Consider the following 19,805-nt stretch of genomic DNA (forward strand, 5'->3'; position numbering starts at 1 on the left):
AATGCTTTGTGGCTGGCCAGACAAGATGGGGACCACGTTCACCACCTCTACCAAGAAGGAATAGAAATATAGGCTGTGGGATTTAGGAAGGATGAGGAAAAGTGCCCAAGAGGTCATTCCAGTGGATGATGAAAATGAGAAGCAAGAAATGAGATGAGTTGAGGGAGTGAACAAAGATCTAACTGGGGAAGTGAAAGACAGTGATGATTTAGAAGAGTGATTTATAAATGGATGGAATAGATGTCAGGAAGAGGTATGTGGCCCTCTGAGCTGAAAGACACCTCTGGGAATATGGTAAAGGACAACACATCCATTGATCTGAAAAAAATAGAAGAGCCTCATAAGAGAAGGTGCAAGGAGTTTCATGTGTTCGTTCCACAGATACCTATTGTGTGCCTGCATTGTGTAAGGCGCTGTGCCAAGGGATAATGTGTGTGTCTTGGTGAACCTGCCAATCAAGTGTAGGTCTATAGGGGGTTTTGTGTTTGTTTAGACCAAAGCAGTCCTCCAAGTTGCTTGAGTAGCCCACCTGGAACCACCCTGAGGATTAGAGGAACCCCCTTGATCATGAAGGTGTTGCTTCTATTGACCTATCTTCTCTGTCCTCACTGTTAAAGAACGTTGATTAGTCCATTTGATATTCCAGTTCCCAGCCAGGCAAATTCCAGGTTGGTTCCAAAGCAGTCCCCAGATAGGTTACCCAGAGCAGAACACACAGGAAGGTTCAGCAAACACCAGCTGAGTTGGCTCATCTATCTACCCTTTGCAAGGTTCCTCTGGACTTTCTCCTCCCTCCTCAGACTCTCAGATTTCTCAGTTATAATTAGTGTTACTCTCCTTGAAAAAAATAAAGATATATGCCCTTTGAACTTAACCTAGGAATTCATTTTTAAGTGTCTTCTCAGCCCAGGACGTTTCTCCCTCTCTTTTGGCAGATTTAGAGACCTCAGGTTTGTTCGAACAGCAGAATTACTGGCAGGAAAACTGCCTCTGCAGCCTCATGAATATCAGGATGTGATCCAGAAACACTGCATGGAAGCGCGCCAAATTCTTCTCAACAAGTCAGTATCTGGCCCCAGAATGGGACGGCATCACAGTATCAAAAACTCTGTGGAGAGAAAACTAGTTCCCTGCTGGTCTTTGTGACTCCCCATGTCCACTCTTCTTCAACCCTCACTCCTGGTCCCCCTCTGCCTTTCTGAAATTCTCATTACTCTTCTCTGTTGGGAGTACCACTTCTCTTCCCTTCCTCTGAAGTCCATTAGGACTTGCTAGGTTACACAACAATGCATTTGAATGACCTGTGTTCAGGTGGCCCAGATAAACAACTACAAAGTTTGGGGGTTAGGGAGGTGACAATTCCTTTTTCTTTTGCAAATGCATGAAAGACTGTGTCCAGAGCCAGAGAAATCACCTTTATGCAAAATGATGGCAGTAATACCTACCACAGGGTTTTTATTATCAGATAATGTATATGCAACTGTTGGCACATAGTAGCTGCTCGATAAATATCCTAGTTACTGTCTTTACAACTATGGCTGCTCCTAGTACTTTTCTGGTTATTAGAGAAGTGCTTTTCTAGCAATCAGAGAGAAGATGGGATAGGATGAAAAGGCCAGTGGTTCCCACTGGGAATTAGAAACTGGGGGAGGTAGGAAGAAAGAACAAGGTGTCCATTTCTTCTTTTGCTTTTCTTATTTCTAGTCCCAACTTCTGAGCAGAAGCTGCTGTCATACTGGAGTTTCTCTTCTTAGGTTTTCTTCTTTTTCTCCTCTTTCTCTCTTTCCCCCTATAAAATCTGAACAGAGGCCAGGCATTTGCCGGAGAGAGAAGTTGCATGGAACATTCCAGTTCCTTAGGCCCCTTCACCACAATCTCTGATTATAGTGAAGAAATTAGAGACTCTTGGAGGAGGACACACCACCAGCATTGCTTGTATATTTGGGCATTACCACTGGAAGAGTAGTCTCTCAATTCAGAACTTACTACTTTCTTCTCTGGAAAGGGATGTTGGCAGGTTAGATGGCCAGGGATATGAAAATACTGATTTGGAACGGTGCTTAGTTGGGAAGTGAGCCATCTGCCCGGTCACAGAGTGTGGGGACTGTCTGATCAGACTTCTCTGAGCTCAGAAAAGCTTGTAACTTGGGTACCCTCCTGTCTTTACAGGTGGATCCCAACCTGTGCCCAGCTTTTCATCTCACAGAAGGAGCATTGGGTCCATTTTGCTCCCAAAAGTGACTATGACTCCTCTCATAACATTGAGGAATATTTTGCTTCTGTTGCTTCCTTCATGTCACTCCAGCTGAGGGACTTGGTCATTAAGTCTCTCGAGGACCTGGTCTCCTTTTTCATGATACACAAGGTATGTAGGGGATCAGCAGTAGGCCCTTTTACGGGGAAACAACTGAGACAATCAGAATTCCATCACGTAGGTTCTCAGCTGTGAGGGAAGGACAAAAAGTAAAAATTTTCTTGATTGCCACACACATCGGATCATTATCAGCTCATGAAATCTTTCCTGAGATAATTACTACTAAATTGGCCAAGTTCTCCGGAAGTGGAGAAATTGTTAAAATTATTTAAGGAAAGATTGAGTAAAATGGCATTCATACCCCTTATAGGAGGGAAATAGTTCACTTTTTGATCCTCTCTGTTAAAGGAAGGAGTTGAAAAAGTTTTATTATAAATCTTTGGCTTGATATTTAGGGAGTGTTATGTGTATTGTTGCAGATGTTGACTTTTTGTTCTTTGATCTTTGAAAGGGGCATCTCTGATAACAAAAGGCTTTGTTGACCTAATTAGTAACTTTCTTCATGAAACTCCAATGAAGTCAAAATAAAAGCTAAAAGCACCGTGTCCTAGTTTTCAAAACATCATCGCATCCCCTAAACTTAGATAGCCTGAGGATTAAGGAAGATTAATTTGGATTTCATACCACATGCACATTTTACCTTTAAAAAGGAGTAATAAAAATATAAAATCGCCTGGTTACAAAAGGTTAAATTCTAAGTATTTTTCCAAATGAAGTCAAGATGAACAACTGACCTTATACTCAAAAAAATGTAGACACCAATGCTGCTGAATTTAGACTGTGATGTTAACTGTCTGACAAGAACCCATCTATAGATGTCACTGTAATCATCTACTTTGCTAAGCAGAAGAGACTGAGATGTGGGAACAAATCCCATTCTAAAATTCCACACAAAGGGAAAAGTAAAATCTTTGTATGTCTGAAAGAAGGGGAGATTTATGGGTATTTGATGCATGATAGCTATTCAACAAATGTTTATCAGTCATCCTTAAACAGATCTGGAAATGTCTAACATCACTGGCTTAGACAAGTACTTTGCAAGCTGCACTATGAACAGTTTCTTTAGGCAGTGCAGTTGATGAGAGGTAACTTATATTAATAGCCTGATAGGGAATTCTAGATATCTCCCTGCCAATATTTCTGTTGTAGGAAGGCAGACATTTTGAGTATGTAAAATAGACTATTCACTCATTAGCAAGCTCCATTTGAGGCATTCAGATAACTAAATATACTTTCGGATTCTGTCAACAAATTTTTATTGAGCACCAACTATGGGCTAAATGCTGCCTCAGATATTTTGGAGGAAGTACAGGGTTCAGACATGGATAGAATTAGAATTAGGTTAGAGTAGAGAAGATAAAATGTATGTATATATACACACACACACACACACATACATACACACACACACACACACACACACACACACACACACATATATATATATATATATATATATATATATATAATCTCTGCAAGAGAGAAAGAAAAAGTCCCGTGAAGGAAGTGGAAATTTAGAAGTTAAGAAGTGGAAGAGATTGTATCTTGCTGAAGAACAGGGAGGCTTCCCCAGGGAGGGGATTTTGAGCTGAATTTTGAAGGATAGGAAGAATTTGGAAGTACTAACGCAGGAATTTCTAAGCAAAGTAAGCATTCCGAATAAAAGCTTTGGGAAAGGGCGAGTAGGTGAGCTCAGGGTGGGCTATGCCGTACTTAGCCCTTCTTTGAACACGAATAGTGTGTGAGACTCTGCATTTCCTTTTCTCGTGTTTGTTTTGTACTGTGAATGGGTAAAATTCACTCCTTTGATTCTGGAAGGCCTTACCTTGTGACAGCCGCCATATCTTTTGTCTCCTAAAGGCTGGGAATGATTTTGAGGAGCCTTACCAAGAGATGGAGTTCTTCATGCCTCAGCTCATCATGATCAAACTTGAAGTCCATGATCCCGTTATCGTCTTTAATCCATCTTTTGATGACTGCTGGGAATTAATACGCAACTCTTTCTTGGAAATTATTAAGAACTCTAGGGAGATCCCCAAGGTATAGTATCAACTTAATCATTTGTTTTGCTTTTACTTACTTATTGAATAAAATAAATTTTAAACAGCTGTTTGCACAAGGTATTCAGTTAGGGGAGTCTTACGTTGGGAGATAAATACCAAAGTAAAAGGAAGTATGCCCCCCCCCTTTGGTTTCTGAAGATTCTAAGAGCTCAAACCCCATAAAGATTTGGGCCATAAAGAAATGTCCACATATTTGAGAATTGTGCTTTTATTTATTTTATTTTATTTTTTAAAAGATTTTATTTATTTGAGAGAGAGAGAGAGAGAGTGAGTACATGACAGGGAGAGGTGCAGAGGGAGAAGCTGAGCAGGGAGCCCAACATGGAGTTTGGTCTCAGGACCCTGAGATCATGACCTGAGCTAAAGGCAGATGCTTAAACAACTGAGCCACCCAGGTGCTCCTACTTTTATTTATTTATTTTTTAAGATTTATTTGTTTATTTGAGAAGGAGAATGCTTGTGCACACAAGCAGGAGAAGGGCAGAGGGAGAGGGAGAAAATCTCAAATTGACACATTACTGGCTTGGAGCCTGACGTAGGCCTTGATCCCAGGACCCTGAGATCATGACCTTAGCCAAAATCAAGAGTCAGACGCTTAACCAACTGAGTCACCCAGGTGTTCCAAGAATTGTACTTTTAATAAGAGCATTAGGAGTGACCAAGTAGAGCCCCCCCCCCCACACCCCTGTCCGGCCCACCATGATCCAAATTCAAAGGAGCAGATATGTCCCAAGTCATATCCAACTTGGGTTGATTCACGATGGAACAATGCCATGAACCCACCAGAACCTTGATAAACCGATATCTAATTTAGTTCTTGACGTTCCGTGTGTGTGTTTGTTTCTTTGTTTGTTTAACCACTACAGGCATCAAAGGGAAAGATTGAAGCTTACCTTCCTGGTTCAAGCCCCTTCCAGTTTCCTTCCCAGGATGGCATTGCTAATCATGTTCCAGACGCTTAGCAGACTTTTAGAGCTGGGCAGGAGCACCCACATGAGTGTGACTCTTTTGTGATCTGTCTTCTGTTTCCCTCTGTGTGGTTGATGTGGCAAGACCAGTGTCTAGCCCCGCATGGGGAAGGAAACTGGGGAGTGTTTTTCTCTCTCTCTCTTCTCTCCTACCCTCCCTCCCCAGAATTATGTGTCATACTCAGATGCTCTTAAGTACTCTTCTCTTTGCAGTCATGTACTTAGAGGATTCTAAGAGCTCAAGATTAGAGCTGGGGGCTATAGGCCAAATGCTCCAGTTGATTTCACCAGATAACTTTAAATTTGGGGTCTCAAGCCCAACCAAGCCTGGTTAACAAGAAAACTGGGTGTGCAGAGGGGGAAGAAACAGTGGGCTACTCTCCTACCCATCCATATTCCTAGGAAGGAAATGAAAGAGAGGACCATGTAATTTGGAAGGATAAGTGTGGGGCTTGGGGACAGATTAAGTACATACCAGTCAAGTTCTCCTTCACTGCTGTTGATTAGCAGTGCTTGCGAGCAGCTGGGCGAGGAGAGCCCAGGGCTCATGTGGCTGCTCCAGCAAACACCCAGCAGCAAGGATGGTAGTAGATTTAGTGGATTGTCATAGCAAGAAGATAACAGTCACAGGTCAAAGTGTGTACTGGGGTTGAAAACTAGACCCAGGTGAATGCCAATGGGACTTTATCAGGCTGTGAGGAAAAACAACCCAGGCTCAACATTCTCCATCTAGAATGCCTACAGCACTGCCTCCTGCCTCAAACCCCTCACACTGTTTTATCTCTGAACTGGGTTTATAACTTTAAAATAATAGCCCCTCAGGTTGAATATCTAATAAGATCTAAGAGCAACAGGTGGACAGTATCCCCGACCCTTGCCAGACTTGTCTTTTTTATGGTTAAATATGTTTTATTTAATTAATTTTTTAAGATTTTATTTATTTATTTGAAAAAGAGTAAGGGAGAGAGCACAAGTGGGAGTAAGGGCAGAGGGAGCCTGATGCAGGCCTCGACACAGGACCCTGAGATCATGACCAGAGCTGAAGTCAGATGCTTAACCCACTGAGCCACCCAGGCACCCCTTTATTTATTTTATTTTCTTAAGATCTTATTTTTAAGTAATCTCCACACCCAGTGTGGTGCTTGAACTTCATCCTGAGATCAGGAGTCCCATGCTCCACTAACTGTGGAGCCACTAACCGTGGCAGGCAGGTGCCCCCTAAACATAAATTTTGAAAGTTGGAAAAAACGTTAACATGAGGCTTTGAAAATGCAAAGAGAAGCCTATTTATGAGAAGGTTACTAGAGGAAACCAAAGTAAATATTAGAAAATAGTTGTCTTAGCAAAAAAAAAAAAAAAAAAAAAAGAAACATAAATGCTATAATACTGATTGAAATGAGGAGGGGAATGAGAGGCATAAATAAAATGAGGTGGGGTGAAATAAGGGTTTTCTAAAACTAAAAACGCAATAAGGAAAATTTAAATCTGGGGCGCCTGCGTGGCTCAATGGGTTAAACATCTGTCTTCAATTCAGCTCATATTCCCAGGGTCCAGGAATTGAATCCTGCATGGGGCTCCCTGCTCAGTACAAAGCCTGCTTTTCCCTCTCAATTTGCTACTCCCCCTGCTTATGCCCTCTTCTGCTCTCTCTGTCCAATAAATAAATAAAATCTTAAAAAAAAATGTTTAAATCTGCATTAGCAACCATGTTAACGTATTACTTTCATAATCAGAAATACACACTCTTTCTTTCTCTCTCTCTCTCTCTCTCTCTCACACACACACACACACACACACACACACACACACTACTGTGGAAAGGGTCTCCTTGGGCCAGTGTCTCTCTTGATGGGAGAATTTTCTCACTCCAAGTGCCAGGGAAATCCCAAACTTGGGCAAGGGTGTAGGCGTAGGCTCTGAGGGTGACCACAAGACCAGGAAGTCAGGGACCGGAGGGTCAGGGAGATCTGCAGATCGTAACCATGATTATCTGGAGAAGACAACACTGATCTCAGCTTAGTTTTACAGACTGCCCGATTTAAAGGGCAATAAAAGGTGTTACTTCCTCTTTCAACTGAAGACCTCTTCCAAAGAAACAATCCCTTATGCTGCCCATATTGCAATCTCTTACATGGCCTAAATGTGCCAGTCGTGTGTCTTTAAACCATTTCATCTGTATGCTTGACCAATGCCAGATCTTTCATCCCTTTGCTTTCAACTGCTGTCTTCAGTATGGCCACAGCCAAGAAGTTGTTCCTCCACTGGCTTAAAAACTTTTGGATGGTCCAGAGAAGGAACACAGACTATTTGCACCAGCCTTTCCCCCTTTCTAAATCAGTGCATTCCTATCTGCTGTATGTAATGGCTGTCACCAAGTAGAGCTCTCTGACCGTCTTTGCTGGGACCAATCACTGTTAGCTTTCTTAGAGGGGAGGGCACCGGATCCCCAGCAGGGACTTGGCCATCTTCATGAGTCATGCAAGTGAGAACATTTCTCAGGGACACACACATGCCATGAAGAAGTTAGAGAACTTGAATTATCAGAAAAGATACTGTTCTAGCTGCAAGACCATAAAGCCATGGATTCCCCCCCCCACCCCCCCCACCCCCCGAGCTGAGAGAAGCATCTAGTATCTCTCCTTTTCCTCAGATGAGAAAATGGAAGTTCAGAGAGGAGAAGTAGCTTAGCTAAGGTTGCATGGTTAGTTAGTGGCAGAATCAGGATTAGAACTCATGTCTCTAGTAGCTTTTCATTAGGAAAAGCTGATGTGGGCAGGGGACAAGGAACATCACTATAATATTCATTCAGTCACACAGTGTTTATCAAGCACTTAACTATGTGCCAAGCACTTGTTGAACCCTTCACAATACTGACAAAGTGAGATAGGATCCAGGCCTTCATGGTATTTAAACCTATGACAAACGCAGAGAAGCTCATTACACATTATTTAATTATGATTGTGCTGAGTGGAAAAAGTTTAGAATGTAAACCTTAAGCAGGGAAACCTAACATCCTAATTGGAGGCACAGGGTGATTCTTCATGGACCGGAGACTTGCGAGGATGATGAAAAGATGAGTAACCCAAAACCAGGGAGAAGAAAGTAGAGGATAGTTCTGGCATTATCCAAGAGGAAAAAGAGTGAAAATGTATCTGGTGTCCCTGAAAATGTGTCTGCTGCAAAAGGTTTTACATTTTGGTGCCATTCGCTTCTTGTGCCTCATGGATGTCCTGTGACATCAGAGGTGGTTTCTGTTCTTCAGGTGGAATCTATTCTGTTCCCGGAGCTGAAAGGCTATAACTTGATTCTTGGAACTGTGAACACTGAAGAAAAACTAGTTTCTGATTTTGTGGATCAAACCTTTGAGGTATATCAGAAAAATCAAGTTGGCCCCCACAAGTAAGTTGGTTTACTTGTAACTTAGCCATTTTCGTATTGGTTTGCTTGTCATCAAATACATGGTCACTATTTCCACACATCAGAAACACATTCATAGTAATAATAGCCAATGCTTACAATGGTATTACTGCTTATTCCCATTTTACAGATGAGGAAGCTTTCCCAATATTACACTGCAAATCAATAGGAGAGCCAGAATTCAAATTCAATTTACAGGTCCACCTCTATTATCTGAAAGCTATGAGGCCAGACAGGTTTTGGCCTTTAGAAATTTCTGGATTTTAGAAAAGTAACATAATGATTATATTTTATACAATGATGCAGCTTCAGCGGGATCTCAGGAAGCATCCCTTAATGAAACATGTTGATACTTCTACATTGAAAAATATGAATATTCCCCCAAGTAGCCTCACATTGGTTTAGGCCAGCTTTTGCCATCCAATAACATATTGAAGCAGCTTTCTGTTTTTAGAGGTTTTTGGATTTAGGGATTAAAGGAAGGGGATTGAGGACAAGTTATCTGAATGCTCTTTAATCATCGTACTGTAAAATGTCTCACAGTTGCTCATGTGAGCAGTCCCTAGTTTAGGGGCTCATATAATACAGCTTCCAAAAGGAGACACTTTGAGAAGGAAGAGGGCTTTATTAACAATTGCTGTGGGACAACAAGTGTAAATCTGGGCTCTCCCAGTCAAACCAGAATACATGGCTCTTGACTGTGGCTCTGTCAACATTTTAGACCAGAAAACTCTAACTGTGAGGAACTGTTGTGCCATGGTAGGATGTTTAGCAGAATCCCTGACCTATACCTATAGGTATAGGTATAGCCAGCAGGATCCCCCTGTGGTCATTACAACCAAAATCATCCCCAGACATGGCCAAATGTCCCCTGAGTGGTCAGATCACCCCCAGTTAAGAACTACTTCTGGTCTGAAAATCATAGAGTCAATTTGGAATCTCTGTCCTTATGAATTTGATTTGGAGACATCTATCTGAAAGCTCTGTTTGCCCTGTTCTTGGAGTCTAACACACAGTTTGTTTTTTTGTTTTTTTTTGGACTGACTGGTCCTCATATTATATCTCAGCTTTAGACTCTCTGAAGTATTGGCCAACTCCTGGGCCCGACAAGACTAATTCTGCTTACTCCATTATCATCTTTATTTTATTTCACTATTATTTTATTTTATTATTTTTATTATTTAAAGTAGGCTCCATGCCCAGCGTGGGGCTTGAACTCATGACCACAAGATCGAGAGTCACATGGTCCACTGACTGAGCCAGCCCGGCATCCCTAATTCAAACTTAAAGTCACAGCATCCCAAATACAACCTCCAATTTGAGAGAAATCTGTGCAGCCATTTTTGCGTGATCTTTTAAGAGAGGAAAACTTAATTTTATCCAATAGATTTTAGGTTTGTTAGTTCCCAATTTTCATCTTAAAATTTAGACATAGAATTTTATTGCTGAACGAAAGGATAGGAACCAATGTTTATTACAGATTTACTGTATATCAGGCATTGTACTAGATGCTTTATATGCACATTATTATAGGTAAGCCTTAAAACAATACTATGAGGTGTCATCATTTTCACTTAAAACTAAAGACACTGATTTTTGGAAAAGAGAAATATCTTGTCTAAATTCATGCAGCTAGGAAGTGGCAAAATTGGAATTTGAAGCCAACGGTCTGAATTCCCAGTTCACTATACTTTTTGCCACATTCTGTTTCCCTTTCCTGGCTTGGGCTAATTTTTATGATCTTATGTCTTCATTTGCCACTCTTCGTAATCTGACTTGGTGACCCGTATTTGCATGTCTGATGTTATGCTCTTCGATTATGGCAGATACTTAAATGTCTACAAAAAGTATGATGACTTATTGGATAACATGGCAGAACAAAACATCACTGCGTTCCTGAAAGAAAACCATGAAATTGAGGATTTTGTGGTGGTAGGACATATCATTTGATATTTTATATCTTGGTGACACATGCTGCACACAATCCAAGACATAGTCAGTGTGTTTGTTAGTATACATGTTGTGCTCAGCATTGGACTAGGTTGGCTGGTGGGGGGCTGCTGGGGTCAGGTGCACAGAGGCTAAAGGCAAATCAAGCTACCAACTGTGCTCCTTTCTACAGAGGATCCGTAGCATAAAAAGGCGGAGAAACGAAATTGCATCCATGCACATTACCGTGCCTTTGGCCATGTTCTGCCTTGATACCATGAGCCTAAATTATGACCTCTGTGAGCGAGCCCAAAATCTTAAAGACCGTCTGATCCAATTCCAAGTGGACGTAAACCGGAACATGAATACCAGGTACTGTTACTGTGGACAGAGAGACAACAACATGGGGTGTGAACGGGACAATGAAAATGTAGCCAGAACTTGCACCTCCCAGCCATGACTAGACAGAACTTCTGGCTCAAGCTGTTTCTGCCCCAGAGTGAGGGCGGCAGGGAATTCAGGTTCAGGCTAGAAGGTGAACATGGGGCTTGGAGCGGGCGGGTGGGAGGCCTCCTGCAGCTGTCCATCTCTGATCCCTCAGCCTTGGCTTTCTTGGAGACATCTTCAGGGAGATGCTGCCCCATGCGCTTTGCTGTCTGAGGTCAGAGGCCCTCTCCCCGGCCATCTAGCATATATTCAGAGATAGAGGGTGCTTACTGGCTCCCCGTGGAATCACTCCCGTGCAGGTGTCTGCTGTATAGGTCTGAGGATTCTGTTGATCAATCTCAAGCTCTATGCGGTAGCTTCATTTCACTGGTGACTATATATTTGTCAAGATATCTTGGTTTCTAAGGGATAGAAGCTCAGATAGACTGGCTAAAATGAAAAAGGGAATTTGGAGCTCACATATTGAAAAGTTCGGGAATTGCCAGCTTCAGGCCCTCAAACCTGCAGGTAGGATGAAGCATCTCTCCCTCTACTCAGCTTTCATCTCTAACAGGCGCTGTCCTGTTTGTGGGCCCAGAAGCTCCAGGCTTATATCCTCTCAGGTTCCCATCCAGAGGGGAAAATGGTTTCTCTCTTTCCAGTTGCCTCAGAAAGTCTTGGCGTGTGTGACACCAGGCTGATGTGGGTCTTTTGGGCAGCACTGAACCAAACACCATGGTGAACTATTTGAAATGTACAAAATGATTAATCCACGTCTTTCTAGCTCTCTTCTTCAGAGGGCTTTTAGCTATAGACTAAGATGATTTAGTAAACACTACCACTACCAACAGTGTTATATGTTGTATTATTCTTATTACATATACATATATAAAAATGTAGAGAGAGAGAGAGAGAGAATTTTAACATTATGTAGCACCTTAAGTTTACAAAATACATTTCAGAAACTCATGAGCAAATTTTGGATAATAGTAAGCTACCGTTTTTCCAGCACATGTTATAGTCCAGGCACTGTGTAAGCATTCCGAACAGTATAGATCTAATCAAGTCTTTAGAACAACCCTAGGGGCACCTGGGTGGCTCAGTGGGTTAAGCCTCTGCCTTCAGTTCAGGTCATGATCTCAGGGTCCTGGGATCGGGTCTCGCATCAGGTTCTCTGCTCAGCAGGGGGCCTGCTTCCCTCTCTCTCTCTGCCTACTTGTGATCATTCTCTATCAAATAAATAAATAAAATCTTTAAAAAAAAATAGAACAACCCTAAAAGGTTGTTCACTGGTCTGTCCATTATGTTGATGAAGGAACTGAGACTTCCCAGAGGTTAGCAAGTAGCACATACAGGGCTTCACCTAGTTTATTTTGATCCCAGAGTCCTTGCTGCCAACCACCGCACTTACCACACTCAGCTTTTTCACAGAGTGATGAAATGGTAAGGTTCCTGGTTTAGGAGCCAGAAGATTTGGTTTTGAATCTAAGACCTTCTGTTGTGTGTCCTCTGGCTTTACCTACTAGATCTTCAGCGTCTTTGCCTATAGAATTAAGGTTTGGAGACCAGGACAATAGAAATACTTCAAACTAGGAGGATGCTTTCTTTGGGAAGTTTGAGCATCAAAGAAAATTTATTTTGTAAGAAGTAGTCCATTTTTTCATGTTAAATCAAAGCATCATGGTACTTTGGCCGGTCCGTGTATCCATCCTCATCAAAATAAGTGGTATAATTAGGCCTTTTAGATGTAAGTGAAAATAAAAGTCTCCTTGTGACCCCAAGGATTTCTAAGGATGCAGAAACCCCAAGGTGGTGGCTAAGATTCTTTCTTTCTGCCTTAAAAATAAATAATGACTCTGACTCACTGAACTCTCTCAACAACCCCAAGAGTAGGTAAGACAGATACAAGTAAGATCCTTTACTGAATGGAGGAGAAAATGAGGCCCAGGAAGAAAACCTTACTTGCCCAAGTAAGTGGGTTTGAATTTGAGTCTTCTCATCTCAAACCCTGTCCTTGCCACTTCATTGTCCTGCCATTGCTGGGAGTGGGGTGCCTTTCTGTTGGCAGTGACTAGGTGCCCCCTAGAATGGGGGTGCTCTGCCCATAAAGGCAGGGAGGGCACTTTGGAGTGCACTGGTAGAAAAGTGGGCATGCCATTCATACCCACTGCAGGTACATTGGTTTAAAGCTGCTAAAGCAGAGACCTGAAATACTGATGAAAAATTCAAGGACCTGCATAGAGATAAATAGTTATCCCTGTGGCCCAGCTGCTTGTTTCCTTCAGTGTGAGAGCTCTTACCCAAATAATGACAACAGATAGAGAGAGACCACAGACTGATGCAGGATTAATTGGTCTCCCTTATGTTATCTCCTACACCAGAGAATAGCCCTGTGCTTGTGGAACCTCTGGCCTTTTAGATTTTAAATAACATCATCTGTCTATGTAGAAAGCAATGTTTTCTGTCCTCACCTTATCCCTGGATATTGGTAAGGTATTGTGTTGGTCAGATGCCTCATATCAATGATCCATACCAAGGACTTTTTGGAGAGTTTAATGGGTAGTGGTTCTCTGCCACTCTTCTGGGCCTTTGCAAGAAGCTGACAACTAGTAGCCACATAATATTTATCCTCTGAATTCTCATACAAAAGGGAGGAAGGATGAGAGGACCTACCTGTATTGGGCTAGGCTAGATGCTGTAACAAATAAATTGAAGATGCCATGACTGAACACTATAGAAGTTTTTTCTTCTCGGGGTAGCTCCAGATTGGTGGGGGTGACTTACTATGGTACACCCAGAAATTCAAGCAGATGGTGACTTTACATCTTTAACATGTAGCTTTCAGGGCCATTCGAAGTGCTGACATGCTAGACAGTTGGAAGGAGGAAAGAGCGTGAAGGAACATGCAAGGACAGTTTTATGTGCTGCCCCTAAAGGTGATACTCATCCCTGCTTCCCATTTCATACTGACTGCAACTCAGTCACGTGACCATACCTGCAATGGACTGAACTGTCCTCTTCTCCAAATTCAAGTGTTGAATTCTGTCTTCGTCTGTTTGGGATACTACAACAGACTACGATGGGCTGAATGGCTCATAAACAACAGAAATTCATTCTCTCAACAAAACATCCATTCATTCATTCATGTCTCTCAGTTCTGGAGGCTATGAAGTCCAAGATAAAGTCTCCGACAGATATGGTATCTATTGAGAGCCTGCTTCCTGGTTCTCTGTACATGGTCCTCTTCTTCCTGTGTCCTCACGTGGAAAAATGAGTGAGGGGGTCTCTCTCTTATAAAAGCTCTAAACCCCTTTATGAGGGGAAGCTCTCATGAGCTACTTACCTCCCAGAGGCCACCTCCAAACACCATTACATTGAGGATTAGGTTTTAACATTAAAAATTTGGGGGTGCCCATGCATTCAGTCTACCACAAAACTCTAGTGCCCGGTGCGTGACTACATTTGAAGCCAAGGCCTATGAGGAGATGATGAGGTTAAATGAGGTCACAAGGATGGGTCCCTAATCTAATAGGGCTAGTGCCCCAATAAGAAGAGGAAGAGACACCAGAACTGTTTCCCCGTCCACCACATGAGGTCACAGTGAGAAGGCAGCTGTCTGCAAGGAGAGAAGAAAGCCCTCACCAGGAACCAAATCAGTCAGTACCTTGACCTTGGACTTCGCCACCTCCAGAACTGTGAGAAAATAATTTTCTGTTGTTTAGGCCACCCAGTCTGTGATATTTTGTTAGGGCAGCCCAAGGTGACAAGTAAGATATCCAGCTAAAAATACAAAGGAGCCTGGACGTGTCTTCTAGGTCTGAAGTGGAGAATACCATGTAGTAGTGCAGTAGGTAATGTTTCTCTGCAGAAAGTTTCTAAGTTGTATAAAAATTCATTTCTAAAATCCTGGAAGCATCTGCCAAGATGGTTTAATTATTTTTTTCTTCAGTTCGGTACATACAATTAGCTTCACAATGGGGGTGTCTCCTTACTTTAAGAAGGAATATAGAGTGTCACTTATAATTAAATTTTTAAAAAAGCCACTCACCTGAGTGGCTCAGTGAGTTAAAGCCTCTGCCTTCAGCTCAGGTCAGGATCCCAGGGTCATGAGATCAAGCCCTGCATCAGACTCTCTGCTCAGCAGGGAGCCTGCTTCCATCCCCCCACCAATCCCGCCTCTCTGCCTACTTGTGATCTCTGTCAAATAAATAAATAAAATCTTTAAAAAAAAAAAAAAAAGGACTATTGAGGACTGAAAATACTGAGAGAAAAAGGTTTTTTTTAATTATGTTGTTAGTCACCATACAGTATGTCATTAGTTTTGGATGTATTTTTTATCTATAATGTGTGAATGTCAACATATAAAGATTATTTACTAATGACAAAAACTGTGGTAGCTATCGCTAACATTTCTTGAGGGCCACTCTGTTAGGAATGGATGTATTGCAGATCATTTGTTCCTAATTATAATTAAAATATGGATGAAAATCATCATTTTTTAAGATTTTATTTATTTATTTGAGAGAGTGTGGGAGAGAGAGAGCATAAACAGGGGGAGCTACAGAAGGGGAGGGAAAGCAGATTCCCTGCTCAGCAGGGACCCTGGGATCATGATCCAAGCTGAAGGCAGATGCTTAACCAACTGAGCCCCCCAGGCGTCCCTCCTCATTGGTTTTTGCATAAATTAGAGCATGTTTGAATTATACTGAGTAGCTTCCTTTTCTCATAGTCTCCTGTCTGGGAAGTGGGCAGTTCGATTTAGTGGTCCCAGTGGCTGAATGTCAGTTTCTGGAACTACCTCCAGCACACGAGGATAAGTTTGCTGCCATACTTTGAAGAGTAGTGATTACCAATTAACTTAGTGTTCTACTTCAGCATAAAAGTCGAGGAGTCGCTATTGGTGGTGGTGCTGTTCATATTGTTGTGGTCTAAATCTGGGTTCTACCCATGGTGCATTTGTTAAGAGAAAAAGCTTTGGAATCGATTGAACCAAGTTCACATCTTGTCTCTGACTCCTCCACACCATGTTGCTTTGGATAAAGTGACTCAGCCTCACTTTCTTCCGTCCTAAAATGTTGGTTGTGATAGTCCCTACACCTAAGAATTGATGTGGAGCTTACATGAGCTAATCTATATCCAGTGATTAGAATGGGGCATGGCACATAGTAAACCCATGAGTTATTATTTCTTTTATTACTGTTTTTTGGGGTTTTTTTGCTTGAAGAGTAGCGTGCATGTAAATATTACCCATCACAGATCTGCAGGTAGTGAAAAGTTAGAAACCATTTTTCTAGTCTCCAAATAAGAATCATGCCTATTTAGCATAATGGATCTTATAAGAATGTGATTTTAGAGGATAATGGTGAGAGTAGCTTTTTCTCTCTCTGTAGCATTTGTAATCAGTATAACACCATCGCAGACAAAGTCAGTGAGATTCCTGCCAACACGGAGGAGCTGGTATCCCTCATTGAATTCTTAAAGAAATCCAGTGATGTCACCGTGTTCAAACTCAGGAGGCAACTTCGAGATGCGATTGAACGGTTGGAGTTTCTGATGGACTATGCAGTCTTGCCCCGTAAGTCCAACACCCTAAAGATTTATATGCGAATGTATAGGTATATCTATATTTTTTTGAGATAAGGAGTTAAGAAGGGGAGTTAGCAGTCCTACCATTTCAATGTCAATTTCAAGCGTCCCCAGAATGTTAGAGGCACGAATTCCATGCTCTTATCCATAGGAATTCTAATCAAGCCAAGGGGATCTTATTGTTAGACCATGAGAAGTATCTAAGGATTTGATGAGTTCTTAGATGCCTCTCTTGATATCTTTTGGCTGGTGTTTCTGAAAAAGTCACTTCCAAATGCAGAGTCCTTTTATAAATGGATAGATTTCATTCATCTATAGTCTTAATACAGCCCTGCCTTTGAGGAGAGGCCGGGACACTTCCCTTCATGCTCCTGCATATCTTAAAAGGAAAGAAATGGCCAGAGCCCTGTAAGGCTTACTGGTAGAGTTTTGTAGGGATCAGGTTCTGAAGGAAAAACTGAGACACTATCCACAAGCCAAGTTTTCAGATCCTTCTTCCATCTCAAAATATCTGTGAATTACCTAGTGTTCATGGTGTCTGGGGGCAAGGGTGATGGGAGGGAGACATAGGGACTGGGAGTGGAAAACAGTGCCCTAATCTGCACATTCATGAGCTGTGCCCTTGACCTTATGAACACACACTGGACCTCTGCTTCCTAAGTTCGCAAGGGCACAGAGGGAACCTAGGACATTTCAGCTGACCAGAGCCTTAGGATGCGTGGGGCATCTGGCACCAATTTTATTACTGACATTTAACCAAAAGGGAGACTGGGACTCAGAAGAGGTGACAGTTTTTAAAGAGGAGAACTGGAACTTGAGCCCAAGGCTACCCTGCTCAGACCCAGCCTGGGAAAGCAGTGAGTCTAGTGGTTAGAACATTCGGCGTTGGTTAGGCTGGGTCTGAAATGGTCTCTGCTGCCTTCTAGCTGTCTTCTAGCGGTGACTACTTGGCTTGACTACCTGGCTCAATTTTGTTTTCCCATCTGTGAAAACAAGGATGCGCTTGTCCTTCTAGCCTGGCACTTGGAAAGTGCTCAGTAAATGTTGGCTATCACTAATCCATAATGGCCCCATATTTCAAAGCCACGCCCTCACGCACTTCCGTTAACCTCTCGTTCTGCCGAATTAATTCCCCGCATGCTGACCTATGATGAGCAGTGTCCTGGAGCAGACTGTATGTGTTTTGCAGAAGAGGATATCAAACTGAACAGCACTCTGTTCCTCTGGCCAGACCAGATCGAAGATATCTTTGAAAACAGCCGAAACCTGCTCCTTAACAAGAGGGATCAGGCCGAGATGGACCTCATTAAAAGGTACAGAGAGAGTGTGAGGTTGTTCCAGAAACGATACCCAGCTTGATAACACGCTGCGGGTTTCTGGTTCTGCTCAGAGCCCCCCCCCCCACCCCCGGCAAGGCGTGGGTGAAGGCTGAAGACAACTGGTGGAGAGGGCATTTCCTTTTGTTTCCCACTGAGAGATGCTCTCTTTAAGCCTGCTTCACTGTAGTGACCCTGCCAGTGCCTTCCCTCCCTGCCTTGAACAACTGGAATTCGGTGGTGCAGGGAGAAAAGGACAAAAATAGTGGCACAGAATAATGGCCTCGCAGTAATAATAGCAAAAATCGTCAGCCTTACACTGCAGACCGCAGATCTGGGAGACAGCAAGATGGGGATAATAGAGGCATGGTAGGAGGCTGAGACATGGCCCGTTCGGCAGCTGGGGTTTTATTCAGTGCTCATGTGGCCGTATCCTTTATTCATCCATTATTTGTCAATACAACCGGTATTTATTATGGATTTTTACTATGTGCTGTGCTGTATTCTGGACAGGTAAGTGTGTTTGGCTGCTGAATAAAGATTTCAGTCCAGTGGCAGAGAAAATACAGACCTACTGAAAAATCAAACAATGTTCAAGTGAAGAGGGCCAAGTACCATGTGGGAGGGGAAGTCACACACGCACGCCTGGCCGTCCCAGCTTGTGACGCTTGGTTTGTAACTGTGGGGTCACTCCCATTATTATCCCCTTCACACATGAGACACCCCCCCCCCAACCCATCCAGCCTTAGGTCCTATAATCCCAGCAAATACTCCCAAGAAAGGAAAAGAGTAGATAAAAGCCAGGATGGATAAAAGCAGGATTTCTACCCAGAATTGGAGTTTGGGCTGAAAGAGAAAACTCTTTATTCACCGCCTTCAGAATATGGCCTAGGTCTGCCATCCAGAAAAAACAGTAACAACAACAAAAATTGTGTGTGTGTGTGTGTGTGTGTGTATACACACAATTGCCTGCACACAATTATTTTTCTTCCAGCAGCCTTCTTCTCTCTCTCTACCCAGAACTTTAGGCCAAATGGATGCTACTGATATTTTTTAATTAATAGACTTCATTTCTTGGGACAGTTTTAAATTCACAGGAAAATTAAGGAAGTACAGCATTCCCTTTTACCCCATGTCCCCTTATGAAGAGCCCCCACCATGGAACCTATCTGTAGGTTAGATGAACAGGAGCAAGTTTCTCTTCATCTTTTTGAGCTTCCGTATCCTCATCCAGAAAATGAGTTAACAGAGCCCATCTCAAATCATCTCATTATGTAAGGGACTGTCATTGTGCGGAAGGACGAAATGAGATGACCTGAGATTGTGCCTGAGTGGTACCCAGCACCTGGTAGGCATTCAGAATCTGTCTACTTCCTTCATCCTTTGGGTAATAACTTCTTTGGGGAGAAAGCATTTTTTTAATGCTTCACTTCTAAACCACGACCTTGCAAGCATACTTTTGGAACAGTGCTGCAAGACTGCTTAGAGGCAGTAAGTGCTGTTAAAGTTCGGAGGAGTGAGAAAAGACCCTGGGAGAAATGAGTACTGGCACTTACAATGAGAGGAGAAGGGCACTGGCCATCCCCTCTTGGAGGGGTGACTCTCACCAATGGCCCAGCTTGTTCCTAGGCTCTCCACAGCAGATTCATTCAGCGCTGGAGGAACTCCAAGAATAACCTGAAGCCCTGGCCTCAGCCTTCTCTTTGGTGAACATTTAAACCTCACATCCATCATTTTTGCGTTAATCCTGAGAATGACGTGTGAGGGGGGCTGAGAAGTATTCATT

At 42.6% G+C, this 19,805-nt stretch overlaps 1 protein-coding gene across 4 annotated transcripts in view; it reads left to right on the forward strand.

Moving 5' to 3' along the window:
• The window catches only part of DNAH3 (dynein axonemal heavy chain 3), a 176,096-nt gene that overhangs the window by 28,323 nt on the left and 127,968 nt on the right, over positions 1 to 19,805 (forward strand). For all 4 annotated transcript variants that reach the window (XM_082714819.1, XM_082714822.1, XM_082714821.1 and 1 more), the window contains 8 exons: positions 936 to 1,061; positions 2,170 to 2,365; positions 4,175 to 4,354; positions 8,608 to 8,744; positions 10,589 to 10,694; positions 10,885 to 11,063; positions 16,508 to 16,692; positions 17,893 to 18,016. In XM_082714819.1, the coding sequence (XP_082570945.1) occupies positions 936 to 1,061; positions 2,170 to 2,365; positions 4,175 to 4,354; positions 8,608 to 8,744; positions 10,589 to 10,694; positions 10,885 to 11,063; positions 16,508 to 16,692; positions 17,893 to 18,016 (1,233 nt within the window). The remainder of the gene's footprint in view (positions 1 to 935; positions 1,062 to 2,169; positions 2,366 to 4,174; positions 4,355 to 8,607; positions 8,745 to 10,588; positions 10,695 to 10,884; positions 11,064 to 16,507; positions 16,693 to 17,892; positions 18,017 to 19,805) is intronic.

Source organism: Mustela nivalis (assembly GCF_964662115.1).
Source record: "Mustela nivalis genome assembly, chromosome: 19".
In the NCBI taxonomy this organism is placed as follows: domain Eukaryota; kingdom Metazoa; phylum Chordata; class Mammalia; order Carnivora; family Mustelidae; genus Mustela; species Mustela nivalis.